The 12,674-nt window shown below is 37.5% G+C and overlaps 1 protein-coding gene across 4 annotated transcripts in view; it reads right to left on the reverse strand.

Annotated features, from left to right (window-relative positions):
* Positions 1 to 12,674, reverse strand: part of IRSp53 (Insulin receptor substrate 53 kDa) — a 554,295-nt gene that overhangs the window by 21,204 nt on the left and 520,417 nt on the right. For all 4 annotated transcript variants that reach the window (XM_089638410.1, XM_089638412.1, XM_089638411.1 and 1 more), the window contains exons 12-13: positions 11,585 to 11,900; positions 3,056 to 3,287 (exon numbers count right to left, since the gene is read on the reverse strand). In XM_089638410.1, the coding sequence (XP_089494536.1) occupies positions 3,056 to 3,287; positions 11,585 to 11,900 (548 nt within the window). The remainder of the gene's footprint in view (positions 1 to 3,055; positions 3,288 to 11,584; positions 11,901 to 12,674) is intronic.

The raw sequence follows: 12,674 nt of genomic DNA on the forward strand, positions 1-12,674 counted from the left end.
ATTGCTTCGACTAATAACCGTTCGCCGGACTATAAAAACACCGCATAAATACAATGGTTTGTATTTTATAAATCTTGGACGCTAAAATAACTACTGGAGAATTATTTATCATTTTAAATTGCAAAAAATAGTCTAACTCGTAACCCAAATAATGCGCATTGTTCGATAATCTAAAGTGTTAAAACTAACCAAGTGCCCAGGCGGCTTTAACACAATGCGTGATTTATGGCCCCTTTTGCTAAAAGGGCCCGAACCCTATTCTTCTGTTGAAGATTTTAACATAATTACCTATAGTATTCAAGTTAAATACTCTTACTTCAAAATACAATTGAATTATTTGGTTTACCTAAGGGAAATAAGGGTTAATAATTAGATTATAATAGACTTACCAATTCATCTTAGTGTCAACAATCCAAATAATTATAAGAAACAACCACACTCACATGCAGTAAAATACTCATGCTGTTAGAAAACCACACCTTCTACACTAAATGACTGTAGCCGTGTTCGCGTCCCGATGATAAATTCTTTGTTGGCGCGCCTCGTAGCTTTTAATCGCCTTGACTATATTACAACGTTGACCGATGCTGGCTATGCTTGACCGTCTCCCAAACTTTGAATCCCTGACCCCCTTGACTCTATTTTACCACCTTCCAACGCTTTCAAAACCTGACTCCTTGAACCGCTCTTTCCACGCTGACCGTCTCTTAGCTCTCCCCAATCTAGACTATCTTGATCATCTCCTTGCGCTCCTCAAGCTAGACTATCTTCCCCACCCCCTTGTCTCCTCACCCAGCCACCAAATCAACTCCGCCTTCTCCATATGGCGACACCTAATTTATGCTCTTTGAATTCTGAAAACTTTGTGCATTCAAAGACAGAAACGCACTAAAAGACCACATCAATTATGAGCTCTAGAACCCGTCACATTAATTTAAATCGTTTCAAAACCAATAAATTGTTACTTCCCAAGTAAACTGTCCAATTCTTTGTTCAAAAGAATGAAACAAGACCCTTCCAGTCCAGTGGCGTGTCGGCCTACCAGTTTTTTCGGCTCCCAAATTATCAACACGGTCTAGGATGAATTAAATATATTTTATTTATAAGTTTTATTATTAAATCTTCTTGCAGGATTTTAATTTAATTAGGCAACTTCCAACCTCGTCCTGATAAAATGTGATTTACCTCGCTAGTCACAATTATAATTCGTCTTAATCCTTAGAAAATTACGTAACTATATTTAACGGCGTATTTCATACTTAGAAAGTCACTTAGTAGCATTGCTCAACCTAGTTGAATTGTTTCTTATTGATCTTGTTAGGGTTTTTTTCTATCCGCCCCCTACACTGGCAAATCCGCTACTACTGCACTGAACTAAATCTGAGAATTTTAGCACCACCTCAGAGTATACCTCCTACCATAATAAATCTAAGCACTTGTTTTTAAATCAGTTGTCTAACATCTGGCAATTCCCTAAGTCGTGAGATCAACTGAAAAATTCTTTCCCACCATAATCAATATTTAAAAAAATTTATCCCAGGGCAAGTTTATCACAGTAGTGAGGACAGATCGCCAAACAACACGGTCTTGGCACACACTTCTTGCCTCATTCACATTCATATATCGTCTTATACATACTCTTCTATTATTGTGACTCTTGACAAGGCCCGACTCGAGTATCTGATTTACTTATAACACATGCAACACTTTCCTCATACAGAGACACAATTGCATGAGTGACATTCGTGTATTCACTCCATACTTGGACAACACCTTCCTTCCATTTTTGCTGTCGACTCCTTCATGTGCTTTTTGTAGATCTAAAAAGCCACCGAAAAGTTTCTGGTTTTTAAGAAACTTCTCAGTGAGCAATGAGAAGATCTGGTCCATGCACCCCCTTCTACCTTTACACATGCCATATTTTATCCTTTGTTTCCTTTCTTACTCTTTCAATCAACATTCCACCATATAGCCTGCCAACTGAGCTTAGCAGGCTAGTAGCCCCATGATTACCACATTCCATATGTGACCCTGTACCTTTGTATAGCGGCATGATCATAGACCTTCTCCAATCTAGAGGCGTGTAACCCTCCTTTAAACATTGGTTAAAAAGATTGCACAAACATGTGAGAATTATATGGCTTTATTATTTTCTTTAAAATATTCACCAGAAATATTATCGAAACCGACAGCCTTACCATTCTTCATACATTTAATCGATATTTTTATCTCATGCATTCTAATTTTGGTAACATTCAACCTATCATCATTCATATCTGATTTTCCGCTGGAATAACTGTCACTCAGGTCACTTTCGAAGACTTCCTCGAAATACTTCATTCATACCTCCCAGCAAAAATTGCGAGGTAGTATGTAGTAATGCAGTAATTTTTTACTATGGGAGTTGTGAAATGATGGCGACAAAACGAATAAGATGAGCAACTCTTATTGGTTGAAAAGAAAGAAACCACTTTTGAAAATTAAATCGGTTGAACGAGGCGTTTTTTAAAGCTTTTTAAGGAGTAACTTAGTAGTTACTGACTTAGTTCCTTTTGGCCGTACGCATAGACACGGCCATAAACATAGGCCCAAATTGGGCTTATATTTTGATCGCAAAAAATGCTCACAAGGCACTCCTTGTGGTATTCTTTATTTATTACCTTTATTCAATATTTCATACAGTGAATTGGACTTATCCAACTCAGCACCTTACATATTCAAACCTGAAGTCAATAAATAACATTCACACAATACATACTACATCCATCCTCTTCTCCTCCCTCTCCTCCCTCCGACCATCCCATCCCATTCGGTATTGTTAAAACTTTTTTCTTAAGTATTCACTATTAATTAAAATCTGAAAACCACTGTCAATTATTATATTTATTTACAATACCTTTTTAAAATTGTAAATGTTGGTTTTCCCAATATCATAAAATTAAATCAAATATAAAAGAAAAAAAGTTTAAAAATAAATAAAATACTGTGGTACAGGAATGGGAGACCCGTCTTTTAAAAGCGTCTAGAAGCATGTGAGGGGAGGGGGCCTAGCTACCTGCTTCGAGCTCCTATGCGCTAGCAGCGTGTCGCCAAACATGCGGGTCTGAAGCTGGTGGGGGGGTTCGGGCTGTGCCCGAGGCGCAGGAGCTGCGGGAGCACTCGGTGGCGGTGCCGCGGCGGGGGGGCCCTGGCTACCGGAGCGTCCTGAGGAGGCAGGAGAGCCCGGGGCGGAGTCCGGCGTGCTGGGGATCACGGGTGGCTGGATTATGCCCCAGCGGTTCGGAGATCTGAAATCAAATTTAAAGTTAAGTTCCTCAGATTTTGTCGTGTGGTATGAAATTTATTAATTTAACAACATACTAAAAAACGATTGTATATTTAGAATTGTTTTGTTGGATTGTGATGTGGAATACCATTATCATCCCGGTAGGTATACTATGCATTTTAAATATTTCCACAAATTAAAAATTCACTTAAAGGCGAAAAACTACGTAGTAATCCAAAATCATGACGTATTTTTCATTTGTAAATTTTATAGTTTGGAAATATTTTAGATGATTGAATTAAATACTGCGAGCAGAACACATCTTGGCCTTTGAAATAACTGAGCATTTTTTTCTGTCTTTTTATAAGCCCAGGAAAAAAAATATCAATCCTATGAAAACTGCTTTAAAGTTCATACCTACTTATCTATCGATGTCTAATGTCATTTTTAGATATTTTTAAATACATTACCATAAAATATACGGTAAGGAAAAATGCTTACGTATATGTTATTTTTTTTTTACTAAATTCAGATACAGATGTCGATGATGGTAAATTTAAAACTGCTTGTGTACTTACTTTATTTGAAAAACTGTGCCAAATTTTACGATCGATTACTTTTTTGATTCTTCACGCAACATCACAAACAATATTTTATCACCACCGTCATATCTAGCGCAATGGATTGTGTCTAGCTTTTGGCCATGAATTTGAAGGTTGCGGTTTCGTTAGTAAATCCAATGCTATAAATGGTACATGATTTTTTTATACGTAATTTAAAAACATGATTAAAAAAACTACTTACCGTAAATTTTACACAGTAAATATCGAAAATGTTAATTGTAAGCGTTTTGTTATTAAGTCATAAAACGTATACGTCAGCATTCAGCAATCATGTGTACTACAAGCATTGTATCATGAGTATCGACTGACTACGAACTCGCGCTACGACTGCTACGGGCTATGTGCCTTAGAGGCGTAGTGGTAAATTCTTGCGTAGGAGAGGAGATATTTCACCAAAAGAGGAGTCGTTATGATCTTATCTGAATTATAGTCTCCGAGGCTTGAAAAAGAAGGGAATACAGAGTTATTACTTCGATAAATAATGTGGTAACAAAATATCAATATTGACTTGATCAGTTTAAGTGGATTTATTTGTTTGTCGAACCACAAAACCAAACAATATAATAATGTAATATTTTATCACTAGAAAACTGTTTTATTGATTTCTTGTATTTCAAATAATATCATATTATACAAAGGCAAAGCAAAAAATAGTTATACTAAATAGGCACAAACTACTTATTGGTAAATGTAAATTATTGAGTGTACAAATATTTTGTCTTAATCGCCAAAAAAATGGTGGTTTGCCAGACTTAAATAAATTCGAAATCAGCAATGGACTTAATGTACTTGGAAGTCAAGAGATTTACGATTTTTAATGAATTTTTTAGATTTTTTGTGGATGCTTTGTTCTTTTGGGTAATGATAATATTTATTCCGGCAGACATCAAACGATGACAGTAGTGTTAGGTAAAAAAATGGGAACGCCCGAGTAAGATTCCAGAGTTGGGCCATATCAGGTGTCAAAATTATAGAAGAGTATGTATGAGACGATGTGTGAATTTGAATGAGGAAAGGAGTGTGTGCTAAGACCAATTTGCCTGGCGGTTAGTCCTCACTGCCTACCCCTGCAAGGAAACGGCGTGATGGTTTAAAAATTACATTTAAATCTACAGGATGCTTATTTTAAAAAGTTATTAATGAAAATACTAAAAAAAAAATCATGTAAAAACATCATCCTGTATCTTGATGAATCCAGCGTTCTACGTATCATTCTCAATGTAGCAGTTTATTTTATCGCGGGTTTTATTTACAGAATCCCTTTTCTTCCCCCTGAGAAGAAACAGGAGAGGAGAGAAATAAGAAACGGGAGAAGTCAGAAAGACAAACGGAAGAATAGAGGGAGATAGCAGCTAGTAGTCGAGTGGCAGACAATTTAAGAGTGGAGATGAGTTTTGAAATAAAATGCCTACTTTTATGTAAGAATGAGGGGGCACTTGACTCGAGGAAATAATATGTACATATGTATGGAAGAGAGGAGAAGGTTGTTATGCTCTTCAATGTATGGGTTAATTCCTATTTCCCTTTTTATGCGAATGTTCTTTTCACAAAGAATGAAGGAACTTTTATCCTGGTCCTTACTACTACTACTTCTGTTTGTGGTTTAGAGGAATAGGGTGGTTTTATCTCACTATGTGTAAAACTGAACAAGTTTTTAAAAAAACTTTATTTCAGCAAATTAAAAAAAATTGCATTTGAAAGACAACAAATAAAACATAGCTAAGAACAGATTGCGGACAAGACTGCGGCGAGCAAACATTTTGATTTCGAAATGATAGTTAAAAGAGGTGCTTTTACCAGGTTTTTTTATCAAGTTTCTTAAGGATAAATAAAAATTTTTGAGAAAAAAATCCTACAAAATACACGAATAGCATGTGCAAGATTTGTGTTTTCGACAAAAGAAAACAACATCAAATAAATGAATGTTTAAAATTGTAAGAAAATAAAACACAAATCAGCAGTAATTTTGTAATATAAAATCTAAGCTTTGAGCTTTAAGATTTTAAATATCTTGATTAGTTAAAATATGTATCGTGTTTTTTTCTCGTTTGACTCCTGCGATAGAGAACCCTAATCTTTTAGATTTGAGCTTTAGGTTTTAAATTTTGAACTTTGAGTTTTTAGGTTTATGCTTTGAGCTTCAAGCTTTATGATTGAGATTTGAACTTTAAGCTTTGACTTTGGGTTTTGAGATTTAAGCTATGAGTTTTGTGAATTTTAAATTTATCTTGTCCACTAATCAGAGCTAAACATAAACCTCCCCTATTTAGTAAGTCATATCCATAAAATCAGACACCGTTCACCTTCACAGTTTGCGACATTGTAAATATATAACTAAATGAGTTAAAAGTGTAAAAAACTAAGAATTTGTATAAATAATATTCATTAAAATTCTCCAGTCCCGAAGAGTCCCAAATCCTCCAGACTTTTGCCACTAATCATCTAACAAATGTAATATCAATAATAATGGGTAAAGTAGCAAATGTAAAATGAATTTCGAGTGTTTTTAGTTCAAGTGTAAAGTCGTAAACATTTAAAAAAAGTTTTTATCTGAAGGGTCCCTGTCAGGTAAGTATATTTCTCTGTATGTGTTTAAATAGTTTATTTTTCTGAATCTGTTTGTAAATAATAAAATTAGATAGAGCCTGGGGAATTCATAAATTTTACAGCGCCCCCTGCTTCGTTCCTTTCCCGTAATTCGTGGCTTATTTTATTTTTATTTTATTTTATTTGGAAAACCAACAGTTATAATCATTACAAGGTATGGTGTAGTAAGTGTTAAATTATTTAACCAATAATAGGTTTTCACTAAGGTATTTTAATTATTTAGTGAACATATAGAATATTTATGTTAGAAAAAAAGTTACAATTAGCCTATAGGGATGGGATGGCGGAAGGGAGGGGGATGGGATGGATCTAGTCTGTGTAATGTGTAACATGTACGTATGTGTATTAATAAAAACATAATAATGATAATATAATTATTTATTGATTTTAGGTTTGAAATTGTGGGGTGCTGAGTTAAATAAGTCTAATTTACTGTGTGAAGTATTAAAATTGTATGAAGCACGGTGAATAAAAGCATTTTGTTTTGAGTTAGTGTTACATTGAGGGATGTTTAATGTGTGATTTTGTCTGGTTTGTCTGATGGGTACTCTTAATTGAATTCTTTCTAGTAATTCCGGGCAATCTATCACAGAGGTGGCAATTTTTTGTAAAAATAGTACGTCTGCGGAGTTTCTACGACTTTCCAGTGACGAAATCCTGAAAAACGCTGCTGACTCCTCGTGACTCAGATGAGGACGATAGGCCCGAAAATCAAGGTATCGTAGAAAACGATATTGCACTTTCTCAATCCTTTCTATGTGTGACTTATACCTGGGATTCCAGACTTGAGAGGCGTACTCCAGAGAACTGCGTACATACGCAAAGTACAGCATTTTCATGGTATTTACTTTTTTAAAATTTTTGCAAGTTCTGAGTACAAAGCCAAGTACCTGGGAAGCTTTTGCAACCATGGATTCGATATGGCGCTCAAAAAGTAATTTTGAATCTAACACTACTCCCAGATCCTTAGCCTCTGTCATTTTGCTCAGTATTGTGCCGTTAAGGGAGTAATTAAAAGAAATGGGATTTTTATTTCGGGTGAAGCTGATGGTGCCACATTTTTTTACATTTATTTGCAGGTTGTGTTCTGCACAATAAATATTTAGGCGATTTAGATCTTCTTGCACGCGGGTACACTCATTGATACACGTGACAGGGGAGAATATTTTCATGTCATCTGCGTATAATAAAGTTCTGGAGTGGTGAAAACATTTCCCAATGTCATTAATATATATATTAAAGAGTAATGGTCCCAATAATGACCCCTGGGGTACTCCCGACGGCACGGTTTCCCAGTTCGATTTATAGCCACCGACAACTACTGCTTGGCTACGGTTTTCAATATAGGACGAGAGCCATCTGAGGAGGTCTCCGTGTACACCGATTTGTAAAAGTTTTCTCAGCAAGATATCATGAATAACTAAATCAAAAGCTTTGCTATAATCTGTATATACTACATCTACCTGTATACGCTGATCCATGTTATCTTGTAAGAATTCGGTGAATGCCGTTAAGTTAGTGGTTGTAGATTTCCCCCTCATAAATCCATGTTGGTTATTATTGAGTGACGATCTCAAGGCCGAAAACATCTGGTCATACACAATTTTTTCGAAAACCTTACTAAAGATGCAGAGCTTTGAAATTGGCCTATAATTTTCGACGTTAGATTTTTGGCCATTCTTGAAGATGGGAGTTACAAATGCCGTTTTCCAAGTGTTTGGGACTATTCCCTCTTTAAGGGAGCGACTAAAAATTATGGATAGCGGTTTAGATAGGCTGCGGGCACATTTGTTTATGAAGAAAGGGGGAATTTTATCTGGGCCTGCGCCTTTTTTGAGATCTAAATCTTCAAGGTGTTTCTGTATATGATGCTGGTCGACTTCAATATTATTAATGCTAGCAACACAGAGCTCTTTGGGGTTGTCCGGTAGGATCTGGATGTTTCGAGCATTATTGTTGTAGACAGACATGAAATATTTAGAAAATAAGTTACAGATGGCAGACCCATTTTCAGCTTTTTCGTCTTTAAATGTCATAGTGTTCGGAACACCGTGGGATTTGGAGTTGGATTTTATGTAATTCCAAACTTTTTTTGGGTCGGAGGATATATCACGTTCGATTTTTAATAAGTAAATATTGTGGCATTCCCAATTAAGTTTTTTGTGGCGTGATCTTAGTAAAGAGAAAGTGGCGTAGTCAGATGGGTTTTTGTATATCTTAAACTTTTTAAAGTATTTGTATTTTTCTGATGTCAATTTAATGAGGGCCGAATTATACCATGGCGGGTATTTAGAATTCCTATATAGTTTTTTGGGAATGTGTGCGTCTATAAGATTATTTAATTGTGAATAAAAAAATTTTAATGCCGTGTTTACATCACCAATCGAAAGGAGCTCATGCCAGTTTACCTGGTCGAGACATGTATTAATTTGTTCGTAATCACCGCGCCTAAAGACGTAACCGCTTCTTAGTTCCTCCACTAGTGGATCGGGTTCAGAAAATGAAACTTCTATGATTAGTGAGGTGTGATGAGGGTCTTCTGAAATTAATGGTTCATCACATGCAGAGACCGTGACGAAGTCATTACATAGGACGAGATCAAGAAAGTGACCGTTGGTATTTGGAATTCCATTATATTGGCGCAATCCAGAAAAATGCATGCAGTCTATAAATGATGTGCTAACAGGCGATAAGCGATCACTGGGTATAAAGGACGTGTTATTGGGAGACTTATTCCATGAAATGTCAGAGAGGTTGAAGTCACCTAGGATAATGAATTTGTCTGAGGGAAATTGCAACGTAAGTGCAGAAATTTGGGTGAGGAAGCTTTCCATATTTTCACGATATGTTGGTCCTTTAGGGAGGTATACACAGCATATGTGAAGATTTGTGTGTTTGGATCCCTTGGATTCTAATGATATCCAGATGTCCTCAGCTCGCGAATGCCACCCTGGGCGCTCGTGAGCTACCAGTTCACGACGAACAGCGACTAAGATACCCCCGCCCAAGCGCTGCCCTGTGCAAGCGTAGTCCCGATCTCGGCGGTGTACATCGTAGCGATCATCAAATAACTCTTCGTTGCAGATGCCATCAACAAGCCACGATTCGGTCAGAGCGATAACGTCATACTCGTTGGATCGAACTGCCATCAGCAATGTGTCAGTCTTTGTGCGTAGCCCTCTTACGTTTTGGTGATATATATTTAATTTATTTAGAGTCATTGGACCGAGAAAAATCGATAATTAAGTTTGTAATTATTTTTATATAATTCCCAAATATTTTTGCAAAATGTTTAAAGAACGAAAAGTGTGTTAGTATGAATAGATCCTTAGGGTAGGTGATGGGGATGAGGGAGGGAAAGGTACATTTAGAGTAATATAAAACATTAAGAATAGTTAGTTGAAATACGATAAATTTGAATGGTCTTATCTTGAGGCTTGGCTCGGCTGAGGGCCTGCTGCATCTCCTCGGTTGGGTCCTGTGGCCGGAGGCTCGCGGTCCATCTTCTTCAGGTCTGCCTCCTTTGATATTATGATGGGCGCTGATGACGTATTTCGTCGAGCGTGAATTATGCAGTTTTTTGTCCATACAAACTGAAAACCCTTTTGTTTCGCGAGAAGCCTTGCGCGGTAAAATAGCTGTTTGTTTATGCTAGTGAGATGGTCACCTACATAGACGTTTTGCGGGAATCCCGTAAATCCTAATTCCGTCGAGGAGATCCCTTTGCGGTCTTTTACCGCCTGCAGAAGCTGGTTTTTTAAGTTTCGGCTGGTAAATTTCACAACTATTGATTTTGTTTTCATCTTCCCAGTCTCGCGGCCTCTGGGAGCAACACGTGTTACGAACTCCATGTCCCTTTCGCCGATATCCACGTTGCTCAGACTAGCGATTTTTGAAATAATGGTTACTAAGTTTTCACCCTTCTTATCCGGGATACCCCTTATTTCTAGGTTTTGCAGTCTTGCCCATTGGTCCTTTCTGTTTGATTCCTCGACCATGTTACGTACTTCTGTTCTCAGGTGGGAGACTTCTGCCTCCAGATGTTCGACTTTTTGAAGTCGATTTTCCATATCGGCAATCTTGTTTCCGAATGTTGCTACATCATGGTGACAGCTCTCAACCGACTTTTGAACGCCTTGTACTTCTTCACGGAGGATTTTAATATCGTCGTGCAGTGCCTTGAATGACGACAAGTCCATCTGAATCCTTTTGATATCTTCCATAATGGTGGTCAGATCGTGGACGCCGACGGCAATATTTGAAGATTTGCACCTGCTGCATCGCCAAGTACTTCTCAGGTCCAGTTTCAGCTTTTTATAATTTTCTTCCGACGTACCTCCACACTTGTAGTGCAGATTTTCTTTACAGGACGAGCATTGCACGCCTTGAGTTATAGAGGATTTGCACACGCCACAGTTCATTTTTAAAAATGATGTATTTATTTATTATTATATTAAGTATTTATTTATTTCGATATTATTTCAAAATGCGACCTCTATGTGGTGAATAAACTAACAGATCTGCAGTATTTTGTTTTGGTAATAATGTTATTTGCATGCAGACACAGATGGCGTTAAATAATCGTAAAAAATAAATAAATTAATAATGTAATGCTTTTATTTATTTAACAGATCTGATTTAAGCACTAGACGTGAGTATTTATTTTATCAATATTTATTTTTAATTTCACTGTATTTTTAAATGTCTTTAGGAAAAATATTATTTACGTGGGTAGAGTAACAAAAAATATTGATACGCTTTGTTGTAACTGTTTTTGTTTAATATTCACTATAAACGACAGAATTCACTTGTGCAACGTCACTAAAAACAACAGGTTTCTACTGCTTAATATTAAATATCACTAATTTATGATTAATGTTGATGTTTTTAGGCAGTTTGGTTATTTTTTACGGGAGCGAAGTAAAGACGTGACCGTTGTCGTAGATATTGTATAGTAATTGATTAGTTAAGTGTAAAGTTTCGTTCCCGATCTTAATACAGGGTTTCCTAGCGAGACAGGCACAGTGCATCACCCATGTACTTATGTATTTTCAAAAGTTGTTAATTTAAAAAAAAATAATGTTCTTACCCGACTTCTGTCTCAATAGTTTCAGTATAAGCCAGCGGGAACCAGCCGGTGAGCTGCGTCCTGAGATTCTCCCCGTACTGCCAGCCCTTGGTGCGCTCGCCCAGCAGAGCGAGAACGTCCCCCTCGAGGAAACTGAGCTGATTGTCGCCCGAGGACAGGTAGGCGTAGAGCGCTCTGGCCAGCGGGGGCGGGGCGGCCGGCTGCGGGGCGGCGTGCACCGGCATGGGCGGCATGGGCGGCTGCTGCCAGGGCGGGCGCTGCGAGGGTGGCAGGGCCATGGAGCGTGGGCGCCTGGTTGGCGTGGCGTTCAGAGACTCTAAATAATTAAATTTAATGTCAACAACTTTAAAATAAGACACGTTATTTTGGACCTTCTCCTATCTGAACAAATGGATTGCAATCTTAAGAGCACAGGCGTCAGGTGGAGGGCCCTTTTGTGTCGGTATTTCAATGGAAGATGCTTCGAGGAACTAGCGTCGTTAATTCCTTCGGCACCGGTGCATAGTTGTGAAACACGCTAGACGCGCCCTACATCTATACATGGTTGCCTCTATATTCAATATTTATACACGGTTGACGGATCTCTTCAAGACCCATGTTCACTTCTTCTCCCTCCAAAAAGACTCAAATCAAAAGCACTCAAGCATCCCCAAATATGAAATATGCTATCACATCTTGTATAGAGTTAATATAAAAAAAAACTGAATTGGGGAGATCAGAGAGGATAGTTTATGTCAGGAAACAGTAAGTATTTGGATATCTAGAACAGTATAAGTTTATCTATCGACTACCCGTTCAGCTACTGAGGCATTAAAGTGTTGCGGAAATGTTTTTGGAAAACAAGTGCAGTCTTTCAGAACATTTATCCGACATTGCATAGGAAATCAATCAATCCAACAACAACAAAAATTGCATACCGTACCCATATGCCATTGGATGGAGTCTCTCTTTGTGGCCTTCTGGAGACCATAAAATATTCTCCATGAAAAAGCTTTTGGTATTTCAAGTAGTTAGTAAATTGGTTTTCCAAATTAATTGGTGTCTAGCGAACGCACGTCCAGGCACGAGGCGTCCATGCTGCGGGTTTGCG

The sequence above is a fragment of the Hesperophylax consimilis genome, chromosome 12 (genome assembly GCF_061612785.1).
Source record: "Hesperophylax consimilis isolate HC1 chromosome 12, BYU_Hcon_1.0, whole genome shotgun sequence".
NCBI classification, from domain to species: domain Eukaryota; kingdom Metazoa; phylum Arthropoda; class Insecta; order Trichoptera; family Limnephilidae; genus Hesperophylax; species Hesperophylax consimilis.